This window comes from Girardinichthys multiradiatus, chromosome 15 (genome assembly GCF_021462225.1).
Source record: "Girardinichthys multiradiatus isolate DD_20200921_A chromosome 15, DD_fGirMul_XY1, whole genome shotgun sequence".
NCBI classification, from domain to species: Eukaryota; Metazoa; Chordata; class Actinopteri; order Cyprinodontiformes; family Goodeidae; genus Girardinichthys; species Girardinichthys multiradiatus.
In genome coordinates this window covers 5,081,070-5,102,806 of record NC_061808.1, presented here as the reverse complement: position 1 = coordinate 5,102,806, position 21,737 = coordinate 5,081,070, and the positions used below count along the sequence as shown (strand labels likewise).

The 21,737-nt window shown below is 41.1% G+C and overlaps 1 protein-coding gene across 2 annotated transcripts; it reads right to left on the bottom strand.

Moving 5' to 3' along the window:
- Nucleotides 1-1,154: 1,154 nt before the first annotated feature.
- Nucleotides 1,155-21,129, bottom strand: mpv17 (mitochondrial inner membrane protein MPV17). 2 transcript variants are annotated; one of them, XM_047387234.1, is made up of 8 exons: nt 21,023-21,129; nt 20,340-20,416; nt 11,799-11,914; nt 8,857-8,949; nt 8,613-8,708; nt 3,659-3,691; nt 2,026-2,078; nt 1,155-1,765 (listed from the first exon to the last, which is right to left on the bottom strand). In XM_047387234.1, exons 1-8 carry the CDS (start codon nt 21,079-21,081, stop codon nt 1,696-1,698), a joined length of 597 nt encoding a protein of 198 aa, XP_047243190.1. In that variant the 5' UTR covers nt 21,082-21,129; the 3' UTR covers nt 1,155-1,695. The 2 variants fall into 2 exon arrangements, with proteins under 2 accessions (XP_047243190.1, XP_047243191.1); XM_047387235.1 differs by lacking the exon at nt 21,023-21,129 and adding an exon at nt 20,818-21,002.
- Nucleotides 21,130-21,737: the final 608 nt, after the last annotated feature.

The following is a 21,737-nucleotide window of genomic DNA, read 5'->3' as shown; positions in this document are numbered from 1 at the left end:
ACAAACCAAGTTGAATTAATTTGACCAATTCTGCACAATGTATCTTTAGAACAAACAAGGTGAGGCTTTCAAACTTAAGAACACTGTACTTACTGTTAAGATCGATGGTAGCATCATGCTGAGGGACTGTTTTACTGGCACATTGCACAAAGGTGAAAGGATAAATAAAGAGTGATTTTACCTTAAATCAACAGTGAGACGGATAACATTGGATATAATTTAGTTTCAACAATATGATTTTGAAAGGAGAAAGAAGGCTGAGTTGTAATTGTCCTAAAGTCCCGACTTCAATCATTTTGAAAATGAGTGGAACATGTTTAAAAGTCAGGGCTGCATGGTGGTGCAATTGGTAGCACTGTTGCCTTGCAGCAAGAAGGTCCTGGGTTCAATTCCTGGCCAGGGGTCTTTCTGCATGGAGTTTGCATGCATGGGTTCTCACCGGGTACTCTGGCTTCCTCCCACAGTCCAAAGACATGCCTGTTAGGTTAATTGGTAACTCTAAATTGCCCTTAGGTGTGAGTGTGTGCGTGGTTGTTTGTGTGTTGCCCTGCAATGGACTGGCGACCTGTCCAGGGTGACCCTGCCTCTCGCCCATAGACTGCTGGAGATAGGCACCAGCTCCCCCACGACCCACTATGGAATAAGCGGTAGAAAATGACTGACTGTTTAAAAGTCGAATTTCTACCAGAAAATCTCTGATATAAATTTCTAAAAAGTTCTCAACTACCCAGCCAGGATTATGACTAAAGCTTTTTGAAGGCTTCAAAATCTTTGTGGTGTGTTTGGAACTTGCTAAGCAACATGCAGCTAAATATAAGTGGACATATTTAGCTTATATGCGGATCAGAGAAAACCCACAGTAAAGTTGCGGACGCAATTTTTACAAAAAAATCATGAAAGTTGTTTTCTATGTTCATACCACCCCATAAAAAGTATGGCTGCAAAAAATAATAAAAGCCCTACATTAATGTGACCTTCATAGACATCAGAGTATCAGTGTAAACTGAGTCCGGTGAGATTCTTCCAAATCTGATGTTAAACTAACCAGTAGCATTATTTATACTTTATAATCAGGTCCCTTCAGCATCAAATAACATGTAACTTTCTAGACATCTTTCTAACTTATGCTCAGTCAAAACAAAATGTACACCATGGTGGGTAAGAATTTTAATCATTTAGAAAACTGGCTTTCATGATGGTGTTCATTTGATGTGCGTTTCATTCTTGAGGGGTTATTAAAATGTTGGCAGAAACTAGAACAAAGTCAAAGTAAAACAATGAGTCAGGTGGAGAAGAGTCCAGTAAACCAAGCATGTAAATCAAAAATACATTATCGGTGAAGCTCATTGAGTCAATGAGAAGAACATTTCCTTCATCAACCAGCAGGTGTTAATGTACGTGTGGCTCCACTGCAGCTCTGCAGCCAAATCTCATTTCCATAAATAAACTTTCACAGACGTTTCTGCAAAATGCAAGTTTGACTTTCAAGTGCAAATTTGTCACTCAGAGTAGACGAGCAATCTTCCCCGACCTTTTACATGTGATTCAGTCACAGTTTTGCACTTTGGAAATACCAGAAGACTAAAGTAAGTTGAGCTCATTTCTCACACACTCGCAGTCTACAGTACAAATGAGTGTAAAATCATCATCATCATCATCAACAACAACAAGACAAGTTGGACTTGTGAGTTTTCTTCACATCTTGTTGGCCTTCCAGGTCAGGTAGGAGTTCCAGGCGACGGCGACGATCTGGACGACGGACAGCCTGCAAGGAGGAATAAAAAGTTGCGTGTTGAAAGCTGCTCATCACAGAGTGAAGGAGAGCGATGCTGAGAAGGACGCTAATGGACCCACCAGGCCGATTCCCACTAAACAACTGAACTACGCATCACAAAAAAAGGTGCTTCAGAAGGTGGGAATTTGCTGATTTAAAATGATTCCAAAAGTCAACTCTCAAACAGATATGTAAACAAACTGCAAATCTTCCAACCCTACTGGATGGAAACAGAAACATAAAAACCTCACCTGTGGTGCAGTGGAATGAAGTAGAAATTTGCGATCTGGACTGGAGGCCACAGCTAAAAAAATAAATAAATAAATCAACATTAAAGTTATATGTTTAAAAAGTTTCAATCATCAGATGTCATGATTTAAGTGGACACCGTTCTTCCACATCTTCATTTTTTCAAATTTCAGATTTTTTAAATAATATTAATATATTTAGTAGCATTTCTTCATTATTCTGACAGTGCCTCTCACTATTTTGCCTACTCTTCATTATACGGTTACAGTTTGGATTATTGTTGATCTGGACTAACATTTGATGTGGCAGATGATCCAAACGATGACATCAAGGGATCAACAACAAAAAGTTATTTGGCTTTTTTTTTTTCAGGTTTCTTTTGCATATTTTATTGATTACTATTTCTAGCGTTGATTCTTGTTCCTTATAACGTCTGATAGTCTGGATATCAAATCCTGAACTAATCCGGACTAATGGGGAACCTAACTTCTGCTTTCTGACAACTGACCACACAAGTTCTCAGTAGCGTTGAGATGTGGAAAGGGTCCAAAATGTCAATGTTCTGATCTTTGAGTCTCTTTATCTTTATGACGCAGTGCTCCATGAAGCTGTAAATCATCACCAAACTGTTTCTGCTTTGTTGGAAGGTGGAAGAAGGTGAGTTTGGCTGTTTTATAGCCACTCTATCTATGGTAGGGTTCTGAGGCAGAATTAGGATCAAGGCCACTGCCTTGGAGGAGAAGCAACCACATGGTTCAGTGTTGGCACTACACACAACTTATGGTATCTGTCGGATTTTCTTCTCCAGACACGTGATCATTTTACAGATGTCCCGGAAAATTGGGAGAAAATAACATTTCACCAGATTGCTGTTGTCCATCCTTGTATTTGATAAGTAATTTATATGTAATATGAGCTACAACAACATTTAATTTTCCTTTGGGATGAATAAAGTATTTTTGAATTGAATTTCCTGCAATTTTTTAGTCTGTACTTGATGTTTTTCTTAGAAGTGGTTTCCTTCCTGATCTTGTCCAAAAACCGTCTTCTCACTTTCAGATGCATGCACATCCACCTGCTGTTAACCTTGAGCTGTCTTTGCATTGGTGGCAAGACACTTCTGCTGCTTAAACCCTCATAAGGAAATAGACCTGGAGCTGTCAGAGTCTCTAAATCCTTCCTTTCTGCAAACTGAAACTTCCGCTTGAAATTCTTGATGATCCAATCAAGTTCTCTTTGACTAGGGTTTGTCGAGCACCAAGACATCTGTAGGACATCTTTATCTTTAATGTATTTGACTTCCATCATTTTTAGGTGTCTTGTAAGCTTAGGCAAACAGTGTGGTGGTTCTGGTTGCTTTGGGATGTCAGAGGCAGATTTGCTCTACACCAGAGGGAAAATGAGACACTCCTCCTGTTGCAGAGTTAACTATTCAGCATGAATGGCATGACGGGCTGTTTCTGGATCAGGCAACAGATTGTTCAGACCTGATCATTGTAAAAGAGACAGGGGGGAAAGAACAACAGGAGTAGGTGGAACCAGAGCGACAACAACAACCATGACAGAGGAAAATAAACCACAACAATAACAGTAAATCCAACTAAATGTTCTGATTGTTTTTAAAGAGACACTTACATAGTAGTTGGAGATCAGAGCATCTGTGTAGTCCTGCAAGAACAGATTATTAAGATATATTATTGTATAAAGAAAGAAAAGTAACATTTGCACTTCAAAATAAAATACCACTGCTTTTAATAATAATAATACATGTATTTGTAAAGTCTGTTATTTACAGACATAAGATAAAACACTGGCAGGAGTAAACATAATTAAAAGCAAACACACTCAAATTAAAGATAAAAAGAACTAAAAGATTTCACCAATTTAATTTTAACCAATGCTGAACTCTTAAAGATGTCTTTCTAAAACCAAACTAGAAAAATGAATCAGTTTATCAAACAAACTCTGCATAATGACTGTTAAGATTTCCTGTTAGAGGTCTGTTGAAATAATTAATACTGATTCCTTTCGTCAAATTCTTCCTCTTCATGGACGAATGAGACAAAGAAAAACAAACAAGTAGAAAATGTCTGGATGCTCTTGGAAGGACTAAAAAAAAAAAAAACTGAATGCAAACAAATATTTGTGCCATTATGGTTCAACAAAACTCTAAAAGTGATTCTTAAAACATCGATCATACAGGACTGAGCTTCCTTTTAACAGATACTGTAAGATGGATGAGTTTAAGTACCTGGGGTGAAACATCCAGAGCCACAGGCAGTGCACAACAGAAGTAAAGAAAGTAATGGAGCTAAAAATGAATTCTTATTCCATAAAGAATGGCATCTCAATAGATTGGATATTAAACCCTGGTAGCTGCAGCCCACAGAAGAATGATCAGAATTAAAGGAAAGGTTTACAGGATGGTACTGAAGTCTGGTGGCTTTGAGAATAAATAAAAACACAGGAAGAGGAACAAGAACCGAGTGACCAAATGTCAGGATTAGAGGGAACACATTTTCTAAACTGAGATAATGTGGACAGTAGTAGATACACTGGACATACAGCAGTGAATATGGAGCTGCCAACGTGAGGAAACATGGAGAGGGTCGAAGTGACAGAGAAGGTTGCTAATGATAGGGTCAGATGGAGGTCAGATTATCTGCTACCAAAACAAAGTAGATTACAATACTTTCTATCTTATCTTGCTGATATTATGAAAGACTTTGTGACACAACACGACAAAAAGATGTGAATAAAACTGCAGGTCCAAAATGTGATTTTTCCTATTGATTTAGAGCTTTTACTGGGGTTAAACTTCCATATTCACATTAGGATTGATCTTAAAGGACCGTGCATCCAATAAGGCTGCAGACTCTGGTTTAAAATATGATTTATTTTTCACAATGAACAACAGACAAGAGATTTATTTGGGAGGTTTAATCATGTGCAGCTGTAGCTTACTGGTTCCTCTTACATCATCAGCGATGATTCATCTTAACATGATGTTAGTAATTGAAATATGTGGGTCATTAATCAGCTTTTAAAAGAGCGAGGTTAATCCAGAACATCAACTGAAACATAGATGTTCTACCTGGAATATGATCACAACAACACATCTAAGGTAACATATGTGAAAATCTGGGTATCACTGCTTTAACTTGACTGTAAAAACAGAGGATGGAGGGCAGCGACTCTTTGACCCCACAGTAAATACTAAACCAGAGCATTTATTAACACATACAGAGCATTACAGCATCACCTAGCTAAAGGTCACCTCAACATGTCTTGACGTATAAAAACAACAAGCCAATTTTCCCGCTCTGCTCTTTTTTTCCAGGCTAAAACACTTTTCTAATTATGGACAAACAAGCTACTTCACCACCTCAGGTTAAAACACGTCATAATCTTCTGACAACAAAACAAAAAGGAGACGTTTCCAACTGACTTTAACTGAGATTGTCGCATTTAGACCAGTCTGCATTCATGTACCCAGCACAGAACAAACAAAACCCAATTCTAATTCTAAAAGGGTGCAACAGAACATTAAAACCAGCAGAACTAATCTGATGTCAAAGAAACATTGTGCTGTTATGATCCTTCTTTTTAAATGAATTAAAAAAAATTAGCATAAATGAATGTGTAAAAACCTAAAATGATGTGATTGTGATGAATGTTATGCAAAGGGACAGTGATGTTTTGCACCCAAACTGTAGGGGGAGCCAAAGAGAAGGACAACTGCTGCTCAAATGATGTACAAACAACCGAAGCTGAGGTTTGTAGATTGTTCCTACACGTACAGCTTTAATTTTTAATATTTTACATGAACAAAGAAATCCTGTTTGCCCCCCAAAAATTGTGCATAGAACGTTTGGGGCTTCTGGTCACAATATCTTATTGCCCTTTCTAAGAGTTTGTGGTAAGGACATTTTAAGATTATTTTAATTTCTAAATGAAGATATTTATAGAGAGTCCCACTTAAAGCAAAACTAAACAGATCATGTTACGTGAACCTAGTTTAGTTCGTTTGTCATTTTATCTTGAGTCGTAGTAAAAAGAAACTCCAGCCTCTCCTGTTTTACGTGCCATCATACAATAAAAATAGTGTAACAGAAACAAGTGTTTCTCGGAACCGCGTTGGTGGAAAAGGGATACCCCCAAAACAACAGTGCCTGGTGGAAACAGGGTCTGGTGACCGTCAAAATACATATATTTTTTACACTATATTTATTTATAAAATATAGAGGGAAATAATGATTATTATATAATTATTACACAAAAATATAATTATATGCATTATTAAATTAATAAAAAAATTTGATTATTTAATTTCATTATAAATTATTTTATTATTTATTTATTTTTATTATTTACTTCATGGTACATTTCTTTAATTCATGATAAATTAATTTATTTAATTTGTCCCTTTTGGTCCTCCATACTCCAGTCACATCACGATAATTTTAATAATTATCTCCGAACCCGCCCCTCGGTTCCAGAAGTCTTTTGGTTTATTTAGATGCAGCTTTGTAACCACGTGTATTTCAGAGAAAAAGTCTTTCTCCACAAATGCATCCAAAGAAACCGCAACTGTTTAGTCTTTTTCTATCTATCCTGCCATGAACTTTAACATCAGACATGCTAACTGGGCCTGGAGAGCCTGAGATGGTACCCATTGGTTTCTCGGAGCAAATTTGCTGGAACATCCTGGGAAGACTGGCAGCTGTCTCAAAATGTTTTCCACTTGTGAGTGATCTGTCCCGCTGTAGAATGATGGATTTCAAATGGTTTGGAAATGATGACTGATGGGCAGAAGATCACTGCTGATGTCAGAGCTGTTGGCAGTGAGTACCCACACACCTTTATGCTTCAGCCAAAGCCCATGCTTCTGTCGAGGTGGCCACACATGCAGTTGATTTGCAGCACCTATTCAAGCAGCAATGGTGGACTTATGGCATCATTTTGGTTTAATTAATGTTGACAATCTGGAATCTGTTGCATGTTTTTGTAACTTCAGGTTAGATTTAGGTAACTTTTTATTATGTCCTGATGCTTAAAGATCACACTCACCCAATCATGTTCACAAATGTGGACACATTCATACAAAGACAGGGACCATAATAAATTAGGTAAGTGTTAGAAATCCAGAGGTCTTATTAAAGATAAGAAGTAAGAATTATTAGAGGTTATATGTGCCCTGTACAATAAAAAGCCATATGTTCAATAGTCAGATCAAAAAGTATTCAACTTGGTTTTAGGTTTCTGAATAGCTGTTTGGTCGGCTGCTCCATTAAGTTTCCTCTCACATTCCCTCTTTGCCAGGCCTTGTTGTAATGAGCTCATTTGTCATTTATTTTGTGTCCTTTCTGACATTTACCAGCTTGGCCTTTCAGGTCCATACCTCTCCTTTGGTAAACAATTGGTGGTGATCAGCGAAACGATGGACGTTTGAGCAGCTGGCACAACACGACAGTTCGCTCTGACCTGGCATACAAACACACACTCAAACACACACACACACACACGTATATATATGGAGGCATGAGTCACCCCGGCTGATTCGACAATCCCTCCTCCTCCTCATGCCTCTTTCTCCTTCACAGGAAATAGTTTCTAACAATAATGAGAGGTGAGCGCTGGAAGGTCGGATTCTGTATCCATAAGGAAAAATAAAACTTCCTCCTTGAGAATCATTATTGATATAAGCAGAATACAGACTGCTTTCTGGCCAGTTTGGGTCAACCTGCAGGGGCCATTTTAATGCTCGAAGATCACCGTTTAAATAGTGCATTACTGACAGGTTGAGAGAAAACATCATCTAATTTGACGGAAACAGTCTCCTGGTCATACGTCGAACAGGTTTTACAGAACTGAAAGGTGTCTTTCTTTTTGGGGCAATAAAACACAGATTTGGGCTTTGGGCAAAATAAAAAACAGATAAATGAATAACTACTGCTGTAATATCACAAAATAATAACTGTATAATGTTAGATACCTATTTACTTGATGTGACACTGGTTGAACACTAGATGGGGCTTATTAAGAACTCAATGACACCTGTTTAGAGTTTTGGTAGCATATTTTATGCCTTTTATTAATCATCATCAGGTGTTGCAAAGTGCATATGGTAATCTGAGAAGTAAAAGCCAAAAATGACATCTGATGGCAAATATATTGGGAAACAAATGCACACATGGCTTGCCTTACATGCATAATGATATGACCATTGAAACTGCCATATTTCCATGCGTCCACTCCCACAAGATCTTTTTACACACTAGTGATGAAAAACAAGTGGATCTGTCTTTAACCTCCTGTTTACATGCCTCTTGCATTGATTTGGTGTGGAGTGCTTGAGAAAGTAGCTTAATCTACTCATTTTCTGCTGTGGAACTTACTTAAAACCAATGTGTGCCCCCTCTTCTGAATGAGACGGGTGACTAACCTTTTCCTCGTGTGGCCGCTAGTACCACCATGTGCTTAATTTTGTGCAAACTCTCTACTACATTGGGCTCACAGTATTAAATGCTTTTCTATTTTAATCTATATATCAGAACCATTACTCAGATTTGTATGAGATCTGGCTCACCCTCTTAAGTTTGACAATGTTCTCCTCCACTGTTAGTCCATTCAGGGCACCAGAGATACCGAGAAAAGCTCCCAGGAAGCACGGTGCAAAACACAACTGTGGGAAGTGAAACAGAAAAGAAACAGAAGAAAGGATTTTTACATACTGGTGACTTTTGACCATGTTAAATCACTACTTAAAGACAGAACAAAACTAATACAATATAGATAATTTACAGACAATGCCAATCACAGTCTTCACTCACCTGGTCAACAAGCATTTTCTTCATGGCAGCAGATTTAGACCCTCCAACCACGAGCCTGTCCAAAACTTTGTACCAGCTGCCAATTACTGGACCCTTTTTGGTAGAAAGGAAACAACTCAGTTTAGTCTCCTCAAACTTAGGTGCAGTCCCTTCCATTCTTAAGAGCACCCCTGGTAAAGATGTGTAGATCTTTTCTAAATCTTCTGCTGCAGTGCAGTAATCGAACACATATTTATTTAATTCAACATTTAATTTAAGGACATTGTTTCAGGACTTCCTGTCTGCCTGCTCCTTCACTGCACATGTCCAACAAAGTAGCTGGTGCCACAGCTTTTCACCTCTATAGCAATCAACCAACTGGCACATTCAAATTCACCAGGCCTGATTACTACCAGACCTACGGAATCAAAAGATCACTTAAACAGAACCTGTCTGGCATCATGAAGTAGGCTAAATGATCCCAAAGCCATTTCTAAGGCTTCATGTCTACAGGGAAACACAGTGAGAGCCTTTATCTACAAATGCAGAAAACATTGAACCATGACGAACCTTCCCAGGAGTAGTTGGCCTACTAAGTTACTCCAAGAGCATAAGGCCTCATCAAGGTCACAGAAGAACCCATAAAAGAACATCTAAAATACCGCAGACCTCAATCTCCTGAGGTTTTTTTTCCTTGTTTTACTTATACAGCACTATATACAGGGGTTGGACAATGAAACTGAAACACTTGTCATTTTAGTGTGGGAGGTTTCATGGCTAAATTGGACCAGTCTGGTAGCCAGTCTTCATTGATTGCACATTGCACCAGTAAGAGTAGAGTGTGAAGGTTTAATTAGCAGGGTAAGAGCACAGTTTTGCTCAAAATATTGAAATGCACACAACATTATGGGTGACATACCAGAGTTCAAAAGAGGACAAATTGTTGGTGCACGTCTTGCTGGTGCATCTGTGACCAAGACAGCAAGTCTTTGTGATGTATCAAGAGCCATGGTATCCAGGGTAATGTCAGCATACCACCAAGAAGGACGAACCACATCCAACAGAATTAACTGTGGACGCAAGAGGAAGCTGTCTGAAAGGGATGTTCGGGTGCTAACCCGGATTGTATCCAAAAAACATAAAACCACGGCTGCCCAAATCACGGCAGAATTAAATGTGCACCTCAACTCTCCTGTTTCCACCAGAACTGTCTGTCAGGAGCTCCACAGGGTCAATATACACGGCCGGGCTGCTATAGCCAAACCTTTGGTCACTCATGCCAATGCCAAACGTTGGTTTCAATGGTGCAAGGAGCACAAATCTTGGGCTGTGGACAATGTGGAACATGTATTGTTCTCTGATGAGTCCACCTTTACTGTTTTCCCCACATCCGGGAGAGTTACGGTGTGGAGAAGCCCCAAAGAAGCGTACCACCAAGACTGTTGCATGCCCAGAGTGAAGCATGGGGGTGGATCAGTGATGGTTTGAGCTGCCATATCATGGCATTCCCTTGGCCCAATACTTGTGCTAGATGGGCACGTCACTGCCAAGGACTACTGAACCATTCTTGAGGACCATGTGCATCCAATGGTTCAAACATTGTATCCTGAAGGCGGTGCTGTGTATCAGGATGACAATGCACCAATACACACAGCAAGACTGGTGAAAGATTGGTTTGATGAACATGAAAGTGAAGTTGAACATCTCCCTTGGCCTGCACAGTCACCAGATCTAAATATTATTGAGCCACTTTGGGGTGTTTTGGAGGAGCGAGTCAGGAAACGTTTTCCTCCACCAGTATCACGTTGTGACCTGGCCACTATCCTGCAAGAAGAATGGCTTAAAATCCCTCTGACCACTGTGCAGGACTTGTATATGTCATTCCCAAGACGAATTGATGCTGTATTGTCCGCAAAAGGAGGCCCAACACCATACTAATAAATTATTGTGGTCTAAAACCAGGTGTTTCAGTTTCATTGTCCAACCCCTGTTTATAGTTTATATAGATACAAAGCATGCCAGTAGGTCCAAATTTAAATGGCTCAACAACTAAATGAAGGTTTTGATGTGGCCTAGTCAATGTCTGGACTTAAATCTCCTTGAAATGCTGTGGTATAACCTTATTAAACAAGCCGTGCATGCTAAATTAAAACTGCTTTAAACAGGAGTGGTCCAAATTGTCTCCACTGATTCAAGAGGCTCATTGTAAATGATCACAAACCCTCGGTGGCAGTTGTTGCTGCTGAGGGAGGAACAACCAGTTTTGTTTGGTTTAAGGGTAATTACTTTTTCACACATAGGTTGGTTTGCACAGGTCTCTGTATTAACAGCAGGGTTAAACATGAACTTACATCTCTTAACATGGGATTTGTTTCCTACTGAATAAATGTACTTAAAACCAAAGCTGGATTTTTCAAGAATCAGAGTGAGCTTGTGCTACTGTGGTAAAAGATGGATTTGTTTTAAGGTTTTTAAACACAAACAGTGTCTATAATTGTGGATGGTGTAATTTTAGGTCTAACTTCATATATGAGAAAGAATTTAAATAAACATAAAAAGCCAGATGACAAGTTTTATATCTCATTTTTATATACCTCTATTTCCGGTCACATTTAAATCTTATCGTTGTCTGCGTATATTTTTAGATCAAGTGTTTGATAGATTTTGGATTTAAGACGATTACTGAAACATGAATAACCGTTGCTTTCGTCACAATGACGCGAGAATCAAATGTGCAGCTTTAAAAGGTTAATTATACAGTTGTCACCAGGCTTTAGTGGATAAATTATTTCATCCTCCAGCATCAATGTGCCAGCGGATAATTAGTCTCCTAAAAAGTGTTTAGTCTGAGCGAGAAGAAACGGCTTATTCTTACCAAAAGGTACCTCTTATGAATATATGAACTGTGTTAGATGTCCCATCAAACGATCATAAATGACACAACAGAAAAAAACGATTCTTACCACAAAGAAGAAGCCTATACTCATCATCCTGGCTGTGCGTCTTACATTGTGATGAGCTAATCCTCTCCTCTCAATCAGCTGTTGGGCGACGACATCACCGACACCCACTAAAGACCCTACAGGACACAAAAAGCTGTCAGTATTGTGCATAGTGTCATATGGAAGTGATCCCTGCAGATGTTTTGTAGTTGCGAAGCCTTTGTTAAATAAAACCTCCAAAGGTTGAATGGAGCTCGTTTATTTTGTTGAATTGTGACAGAATGCAGGAGGTGCCACTCAGTATTTGGTGTAAACGAAGGGCAAGGGAAACGATCGCAGGTGACGGAAGAACCGCATTCCTGAGGGACCCTAAGGGACCTTTCCAAGACCTGCAGAGAATGAACACCTTCTGCTGGTAAGTCCTGGTGGTTGTATCCGCTGTGAAAAGGGCTCCAGAGATCAAGGAAAGTTAAAGAGTGTTTAAATGCTAGTTGGGTTTCAGCCCAAAGAAAATCATTTAAGGTTACAGAAACAGGACATGTCAACACTCTTTAGGGACGCGTCACACGGGCTTTAATTAATAACACTGTAAAAAGTGATCATTCTGTCTCAGAGTGCAAATGCTCTGGTATAATCCCAACCGAACCACTGTGTCAGAATCTCCGTCTACGCACCGTACTCCATGGCTGATACTTTCTCGTATTAGAAGAAGTGATCCTCTCAGTGTCAGGGGACGTAATTTGTACAGACATCTCTGTCTTTGACTCAATAGCAGAAATGCACAAACAGCAAGGGTAAAATAGCATGGTAGTGGGAAATTAGAGGAAAAACATTTCGGTTTACATAGTCACAATGTGCCCTGATTGAAACACTTTCTGCCTACCAGTTGCTATGCACATGGCATCCCGCCGCTGCTCTGGTTGCTACAGAAAGGATCTCATCAAATAGCTGAAACAATCTATAATCTTGAGACCAAAACCAAAAACCTGAAAAAAAAAAACCAAATGTGCTCTGTTTAAGCATGTAGGCTGAATACTGACACTAAATTCACAGTTTTTTTAGCCTTCAGTTCAAATACAAAATGTATTCAAGGAGTCGGGAGGAGATGGCGAAAAGAAGTACAATAGTTTCACAATTGTAGCCTGTCACCTTCAGACTTTACAGCCCTGGTGTGAAAGTTTCAGAACGTTGTATCAGGTTACAATTAACGTGCAAAATGGCTTGATTGTGTTTCCTCCTTTATAGCAAGGTTAAAACTGATGGTGGGGGTGAAGAAACCTCACATTAAAACCAAATTAGCAACATTCGTGGAGACCGCAGGGTTGTCTTAATTCAGTGCCAAGAGGACTTTTTTTTAGCCAATCAGCTTTTTATTTGCCAAACACACACAGGAGACCATATCAGTGGTTATTGTTGTGCTCACAGAAACTTTGACACATGAATCAGGGAAGCAAAGAACCCCCGACCTTCCCGTTACTACGTGGCGGCTCTGCATCCTGGAACATGTCTGCTGTGAACATAATTATTCCAGCTGTGTGCTCAATCTTCTACCTCGCTGCTGAGCTGGAAAGGTACAGAGAAACCGTGTGCAGTAGGAATCCCAGCCCTCCCAAAGGATGGCTGATTAATTCATGATTAATCACAGAGATACAGAAAAAACTGAGTAGAAAAGCTTGCAAATATGTACATTTCTCAACACAAATGTCTTCATGATTCAATTCTTAGGGGACTCAGAGAAGCTCTAGTATAACCACACAAATATCCTTACTGTTTAAAACCTGTGACTGACTTATGCAACTCCAGTTTGTTAAGACTCATTAATTAACAGAAATCAAGTGTGAACAAACTAAGGTCCTTCATTTCGTTATATGTTGCTTCCAAGATGCCTTCGTTTCCCTTCATCTTTAAAGGAATGTTGATCAGCAGTTCTCCAGGCTCACAGAGGCGTCTCAAAGGTTTTTGTTGACTTTGGCTTCTCATATTCCCTTGTCACCTCCTTGTAACGGACCATGTAGAAAAACTTTGTTCTGCTTAACTTCCCCGACTCATACTCCTCGTCTTCTGCTTATCCGTAACTGGGTCGCAGGGGGAGCAGTTTCAGCACGAGCACCCAGATTTCCCTCACCCCAGACTCCTCCCCAAGGCGTTTCCAAGCCAGCCGAGAGACACAGTCCCGCCAGTGTGTCCTGGGCCGTCCCATGGGCCTCCCCGAGCCACCTCAACTGACTCCCCTCGATGTGGAGGAGCAGCGGCTCTACTCCGAGCTCCTCACCCTATCTCTGAGGGAGGTCCCGGCCACCCTGTGGAGGAACCTCATTTTTACATGCGGGATCTCGTTCTTTCCATCATGAACCAGAGTTCATGACCATAGGTGAGGGTAGGAAGGTAGACTGACCCGAAAAACGAGGGCTAATTCTGATCTATGAATCCTTCAGGAATAAAAAGCTCTATGAAGATCAACACACATCTGTCCATTTTCTCAATCCTGTCCAGTCCAGCTTTATTTCTAAAACAGCACACAGAGCCAAGGTGCCATACATAATAAAAAGATATCAAAATGATAAAAGAATCTCATTTGACATGGCAGAAATACAGTATGAATATTCCAAATATTGGGAAAGGAATGTTCTCTTGTGTTCCCTGTTTTGAAGAGTACCTGAGAGAAAGGTGCCTCTGTGTCACCTCATATTTACACCCCACTTTCTGAAATATTGGGCGCAGAGTGTGGCGTAGTGGTACAGCGCGTGACCCATATATGAAGATATAAACGTTGTTAAAGACACGCAAAGCTACTAAATCAAGCTCCACTCTAATTCAGTTTTCTTTTTAAAATGACAGCCATCTTCAACTGGAAACATATTTATAGCAGCCTTTGTGTTGTAAAATCCAGTAAGATGAGGCCAGCTGCTGCAGCCAGTCTGTCTCAGATAAATCTAGCAGCACAGAGCAATACCAGCTGAACAGGAGGTAACCTTTTCTTTAGGGAGAGCCTTTCTTCACAGAGGAGCTTATAAACGTGTTTAAGGTGGTCAGATGGTCACATCTACACAGAGAACATTTCAACAGCAGACCTTCAGAGCAGCATCTTCTTTTATGCTCCACTCACATTCTTAAAAACACACAGAAAATGATTCATTCTTTTCGCTACGGAAAAATATATCTTTTAAACTGATTATGTAAATTAAATAGGTGTCTTCTCCTTTTTATTTTATTGCATACATTACAGTTGCCTAGCATATATATTCAGATTCCTTCAGGTTTTTTAGATTTTATCACGTTACAAAATCAAACATCAATCTTTTTACTAGGATTTTATTTGATAAACAGAAAACTATGGTGTGCATTTGTTTTCAGCCTCCTTCATTTTCCATATTCTTCTATTTAAGTTCATTCAGATTAAACGGCGAGCAGCTGTTAACATCGGGGCAGTTACATAAATATGGGCTCTTTCTACTTAGCAGATGACTTTTGAATGAAACTTGTAGCACTTGAATTTATGTATCAGAGTAAAAAAGGGTTAAAAAAATCCACACTATACTTTCAGATTTCTATTTGCAATAAATTTTAAAGAACACAAATTATTCTCTTTCCACTCCCAAATTATACACAAAGTTGTTTCATTTAAACAAATACCATTAAAACTTATTAAAGTTTGAGGTTCTGCCATGACAAAATGTTTGGTGTGAATAACAATGCAAGGTGCTAACATTTTTTTAATTTCACAAACTTTTACTGACAATAAATACACCTTCTAGTGTAAATGCAGTAATGTTTGTTTTATGCTATCTAAGAGAAAACTGATCATGGCACATTTAATCTATTTACAGAGGACTAAAAACCTCCCGATGTAAAACATCACAGTAACAAAAACAATTATGCAAATAGGACCTCTAAGAAGAAAATGACATGATGGTCGCAGCATTATGTCTCGGTTTAGTCTGTTGTTCAAAGGTCATTTGGGTTTATCGTCTGTAATCAGATGGTCGGTTTCGCAGAGAGGGAAAAGTGCAACAAAAAGAAGTCTAATTATCACCAAAAATATAAATTTAACAAACATGCTTAAATGCTATTTGAAATATTGTTTAAAGTCTCAAATTGTACAATGTTTCCTGCTGAGGTTTTAATATAAAAACAATGCTTTTTCTGAAACACATTAGGATTTGTGATGTAAAACTCTTCCAAGCACATTTTCCTCTAAATCTGAATTTCTGAATGGAAAAGACTTTCAGAAAACGACTCTTTATTTTGAATTTAGTAAATATTTTTCCACTTATTGCGTGAAAGGCTGATGTTCTCCTGAGTGTTTGCTACCATCTAGTGGCCACACAAGTGAACTACTTAAAAACTACTAACCTTTGGATGCAGTTTGCACATATTCACACAAATCAGAAAAACACAAATGCATCAACAAGCATCCGAACTACTCGTTATAAATGTTTACAAATGACAATTAACATAAAAGTCAAAATCCATACAGTAAATAAACACATGTATTTCTTTTTGTCAAAATAAAGTATTAAAAGTTGTAATCATATGTTAAAAGGTATAATAATTATTCTTTATTTATTATATGTATTTCATTTAATTATTACATGAGTTGCAGCGATTAATTAATTTAATTTATCTATATCTACCCATGAGTGGGCGGGCCTAACACCAGGGTGGTTGGGTTCCGGGTGGGTTGTTGGGCAGCTTAACCAATCAGCAACACTCTAGGCATCACAGTCTACTTACCACCAGTTTTAAATAATAATTTGATAGACTATGACACAAAAAATTATGACATAAAAAAATACGGAAAAACTGAAATGAATGTTAATGTTTATTTTAATTAGAATATGTTCTAATAAAGGAAATCATGTATACATTTATTTAATAAGTTATGGAAACATTTTATGTATGTATTGAACTTTGCTACAATTTTGTTAATATAAATATACTATATTTATATACCTACTATCCACATGGCCCTGTCTTTTAGTGTTTAACCCTTTCTCTTTCAGACTCTAACCTTGAAAACTGGCTCAGAGTTTATCTGTTCTTTCTTTCTAGATGAAACGACTAAAGGAGCTACATCCATTAACATTTACTTTTCCTTCCCATAGAAAGTACTCCTGGATCAGTGCTTCTTTGTTCTTTGTGTGTCTCTGCTCTGTTCTCTCAAACCCCCAGTCGGTCGTGGCAGATGGCCGCTCACACTGAGCCTGGTTCTGCTGGAGGTTTCTTCCTGTTAAAAGGGAGTTTTTCCTCTCCACTGTCGCTACATGCATGCTCAGTATGAGGGATTGCTACAAAGTCAACGCCAGTGACTGTCCACTGTCTCTACATGCTCATCCAGGAGGAGTGAATGTTGCAAGTCACTGACTGGATGCAATCTGCTGGGTTTCCTTAGATAGAAAAACTTTATATCCAATTTGAATAAATAACTGAATCTGACTGCACTGTTCAATGTTTAGGATTAATTGGAATGTATGAACCTGACTGTTGTGAAGTGCCTTGAGACAACATGTGTTGTGAATTGGCTCTATATAAATAAACTGAATTGAATCTCGTCCTCGTCGTCTTCCGCTTATCCAGGACCGGGTCGTGGGGGCAGCAGACTCAGCAGAGACGCCCAGACGTCCCTCTCCCCAGACACCTCTTCCAGCTCCTCCAAGGTGTTCCCAGGCCAGCCGAGAGACATAGTCCCTCCAGCGTGTCCTGGGCCGTCCCCTGGGCCTCCTCCCGGTGGGACGTGCCTGGAACACCTCCCGAGGAAGGCGTCCAGGAGGCATCCGGTATAGATGCCCGAGCCACCTCAACTGGCTCCTCTCGATGTGGAGGAGCAGCGGCTCTACTCCGAGCCCCTCCCGGATGGCCGAGCTCCTCACCCTATCTCTAAGGGAGTGCCCGGCCACCCTACGGAGGAAGCTCATTTCAGCCGCTTGTATCCGGGATCTCGTTCTTTCGGTCATGACCCAAAGTTCATGGCCATAGGTGATGGTAGGAACGTAGACCGACCGGTAAATTGAGAGCTTCGCTTTTCGGCTCAGCTCTCTCTTCACCACAACGGACCGGCACAGCGCCCCCATTACTGAGGCAGCCGCACCGATCCGTCTGTCGATCTCCCGCTCCATTCTTCCCTCACTCATGAACAAGACCCCGAGATACTTAAACTCCTCCATTTGAGGCAGGAACTCCCCTCCAACCTGAAGAGGACAAGCCAACCTTTTCCGGTCGAGAACCATGGCCTCGGACTTGGACTTCATCCCAGCTGCTTCACACTCGACTGCGAACCGCCCCAGCGCATGCTATAGGTCTTGGCTAGAGGGGGCCAGCAGGACCACGTCATCCGCAAAAAGAAGAGACGAAATCCTCTGGTCCCCAAACCAGACCCCCTGCGGCCCTTGGCTGCGTCTAGAAATCCTGTCCATAAAAGTTATGAACAGGAGGCCGAGGTTCGACTATTGGTCGGACTCTCCTCTCCAATACCCTGGTGTAGGCCTTACCAGGGAGGCTGAGGAGTGTGATCCCCCTGTAGTTGGAACACACCCTCCGGTCACCCTTCTTAAGAAGGGGGACCACCTCCCCAGTCTGCTAATCCAAAGGCACTGTCCCCATCCGCCACGCAATGTTGAAGAGGCGTGTCAACCATGACAGCCCCACAGCATCCAGAGACTTGAGGTACTCAGGGCGGATCTCATCCAACCCTGAAGCCTTGCCACCGTGGAGCTTTTTAACCACCTCGGTGACTTCAGCCTGGGTGATGAAAGAATCCAACCCCGAGTCACCAGCCTCTGTTTCCACCAGGGAATGCATGATGGCAGGATTGAGGAGATCCTCGAAGTACTCCTTCCACCGGCCGATAATGTCCCCAGTCGAGGTCAGCAGCTTCCCACCCCCACTATAAACAGTGTTGGCGAAGCACTGCTTCCCCCTCCTGAGGCGACGGACGGTTTGCCAGAATCGCTTCAAGGCCAACCGGTAGTCCTTCTCCATAGCCTCACTGAACTCCTCCCAGGCCCGAGTTTTTGCCTCTGCCACAGCCCGGGCCGCGGCACGCTCTGCCCCACGGTACCAGTCAGCCGCCTCAGGAGTCCGACAAGCTAACCACAGCCGATAGTTCTCCTTCTTCAGCTGCCGGTGTCCACCACCGGGTTCGGGGATTGCCGCCGCGACAGGCACCGCAGCAGCATCGACAATAAATGTGGAGAACATGGTCCATTCAGGCTCTATGTCTCCAACATCCCTCGGAATCTGGTCAAAGCTCTCCTGGAGGTGAGAGTTGAATACTTCCCTGGCCGAGGGCTACGCCAGGCGTTCCCAGCAGACCCTCACTATGCGCTTGGGCCTGCCAAGTCTGTCCGGCTTTCTCCTCCTCCAGTGGATCCAACTCACCACCAGGTGGTGATCAGTGGACAGCTCAGCCCCTCTCTTCACCCGAGTGTCCAAAACATGCGGCCGAAGGTCTAATGATACGACAACAAAGTTGATCATCGACCTCCTGCCTAGGGTATCCTGATGCCAAGTGCACTGATGGACACCCTATGTTTGAACATGGTGTTCATTATGGACAATCCGTGACTAGCACAGAAGTCCAATAACAAAACACCGCTTGGATTCAGATCGGGGAGGCCATTCCTCCCGATCACGCCTCTCCAGGTGTCACTGTCTTTTCCCACGTGGGCGTTGAAGTCCCCCAGCAGAATAATGGAGTCCCCAGGAGGGGCACTATCCAGCACCCCTGACAGGGACGCCAAGAAGGCCGGGTACTCCGCACTACCACTCGGCCCATAGGCCGAAATGATAGTCAGAGACCTCTCCCCAACCCGAAGGCGCAGAGATGCGACCCTCTCATCCACTGGGGTAAACCCCAACACGAGATGGCTGAGCTTGGGGGCCGACAAGCAAACCCACACCAGCCCGCCGCCTCTCCCCGCGGGCCACTCCAGAGTAGAAGAGAGTCCAGCCCCTCTCAAGGAGATGGGTTCCAGTCTCCACCTTCGTCCGCCACTCTATAAACCATGGCTTATAGAGTGCCGCCCAATCCTCTTTGCACCGGTCCCTCACGGTTCCCCCTGCAGGTGGTGGGCCCACTGGGGGATGGTCTTGCGTCTCTCGTTCGGGCTTGGCCCGGCCGGGTCCCGCGAGGAGCAACCCAGCCACCAGGCGCTCTCCGACGAGTCCCCAGGCCTGGCTCCAGGGTGGGACCCCGGCTCCGCCGTACCGGGCGACATCACGTGCCTCGATTCTGTAGTCATCATGAGGGGTTCGAGAATCCCTCATGAATTGAGTCTAACAAGTTATTTTTGGCCCTCGATAAAAATGATTTATTTATGAATGCTTGTTTAAGGGTCTTAGACAAAAGGTCAAAGGGTTCTTTCTTTGTTGATTCTAAAACTGAGTTGATCAGTTTGGGGGAAAACTGACCTGCAGTTTAACATTTTTAACCCATTTTCAAGCAAAAAGTTATAAGCTTATAAGTACGTAAATGAGGTAGGTTTTTAACCTGGCATCGGTGCAACCTTAACAGCATTTTAACATCTCCTTGTAATTAATATAGAGGTCATAAATATTACCTACCAGCTGTGACTATCTGAACTGACCAGGGGTATCTGGTCATCAAGGCCTGATATGATCTCCACAGGCCAGCCATCCTCCTTGAATATAAGGAAAATATTAATAAAAACAGGGAAAAATTTGATTTTTCTAAGAAACCATCCTAACTGAAAGCTAGCAACGTGATCCTTGTTAAGTAAACCTGCTAATAAGCCCGATTATGTCCCCTATTAGAGCCCGATTACTAACTAAACTAGTCTAGAATATAATGTGACAGTTAGTACATTTTAAATTCAATTAAAATTTAGTCTTTACCTTAGTAGTGCTAATAATATATATATATACAAACATTAAGAGACATAAAGTCAACACATTGTTGAGTTTTAGTAGATTTAGCCGTGCCGAAGTAAAGGTTATACCCACATTATTGTAACATAAGAAGATTTAGCCTTTAACTAGGAGGCAACTTTAGAAATTTCAGAGAAAGTTCAAAAGTTAAAACCTTTTGAATGGGGTTTGGCGTAGAAGACGTGTTAAAAGATGCGGAAGTTTTCAAGTCTGTTTTTAGAGACTTTGCATTTAAAAATTCCACTTTCAGCGCCGAGTTATATCTTCAAGAATAACAGCTAAGTTTAACCGCTAAACATGTCGCATTAAAGTCAATTAATCTAGAGGAAACCAGAGTAAAAACAAAATGTGTTACATGCCTGTTAGTGAGCCCGGCTGAAGCCAGAGAAGAGTTAATGATGCCTTCACGTCCTCGCATTAGCTCGGATTCTTGAGCTACCTAAAAAAACGGTGTCCCTACTCGCTAAATTCCTGGAAGACGTTTAAACAATGGCTGTAATTTAATATTATATTTACAGGTGCATCTAAGTAGATTAGAACTTCTTCATAGAACAACACACATGGAGCATTATATTTCATGCATTTATTTTTATTTCTTTTATTGAGAAACTTGTAATTCTGTTTCTCCAATTAGATTACAAGAAACCAACCAAAAGTATGCCCATGTACTCTACAGAATATTTACTCAGTATTTGATTAGGGCTCCATTAGCATGAGTTAGTGCATCAATGCAGCGTGGTATGGAGGTGAGTCCTGGTAAGATGATTCAGGGATGTTTGGGTCAGTAGTTCACATAAGGAATGCGACTGAATTCGTTGGAGAGGCGGCTCTGACAGCCTTGACCAGCACTGGTCCAGTCTATGCCTTGTGAAAGTGTTTTGTTTCAACAATGCTCTCAAGGGTGCAGAAATATATATGTTTTTTCTCTTGTGCACCCTTTATAAACCACACTTTTCCTCCCACTCAATTCTCCATTAGCAAACTTATATCCAGCACTCTATAAGCCATGGCTCTCAGTTCTATGGTTTTACTGGTGTGCAATAGTTTTCAGTAGCTTTTAGCCTTAATCAATAT

Excerpts from the sequence above, each read along its gene's own strand:
- mpv17 (XM_047387234.1), bottom strand. The coding sequence starts at position 21,081 with ATGCGAGGACGTGAAGGCATCATTAACTCTTCTCTGGCTTCAGCCGGG. Across the intron at positions 8,709-8,856 it reads AGAAAATGCTTGTTGACCAG|TTGTGTTTTGCACCGTGCTT; the intron begins GTGAGTGAAGAC and ends CACTTCCCACAG. Across the intron at positions 3,692-8,612 it reads ACATTGTCAAACTTAAGAGG|GACTACACAGATGCTCTGAT; the intron begins GTGAGCCAGATC and ends CTGTTCTTGCAG.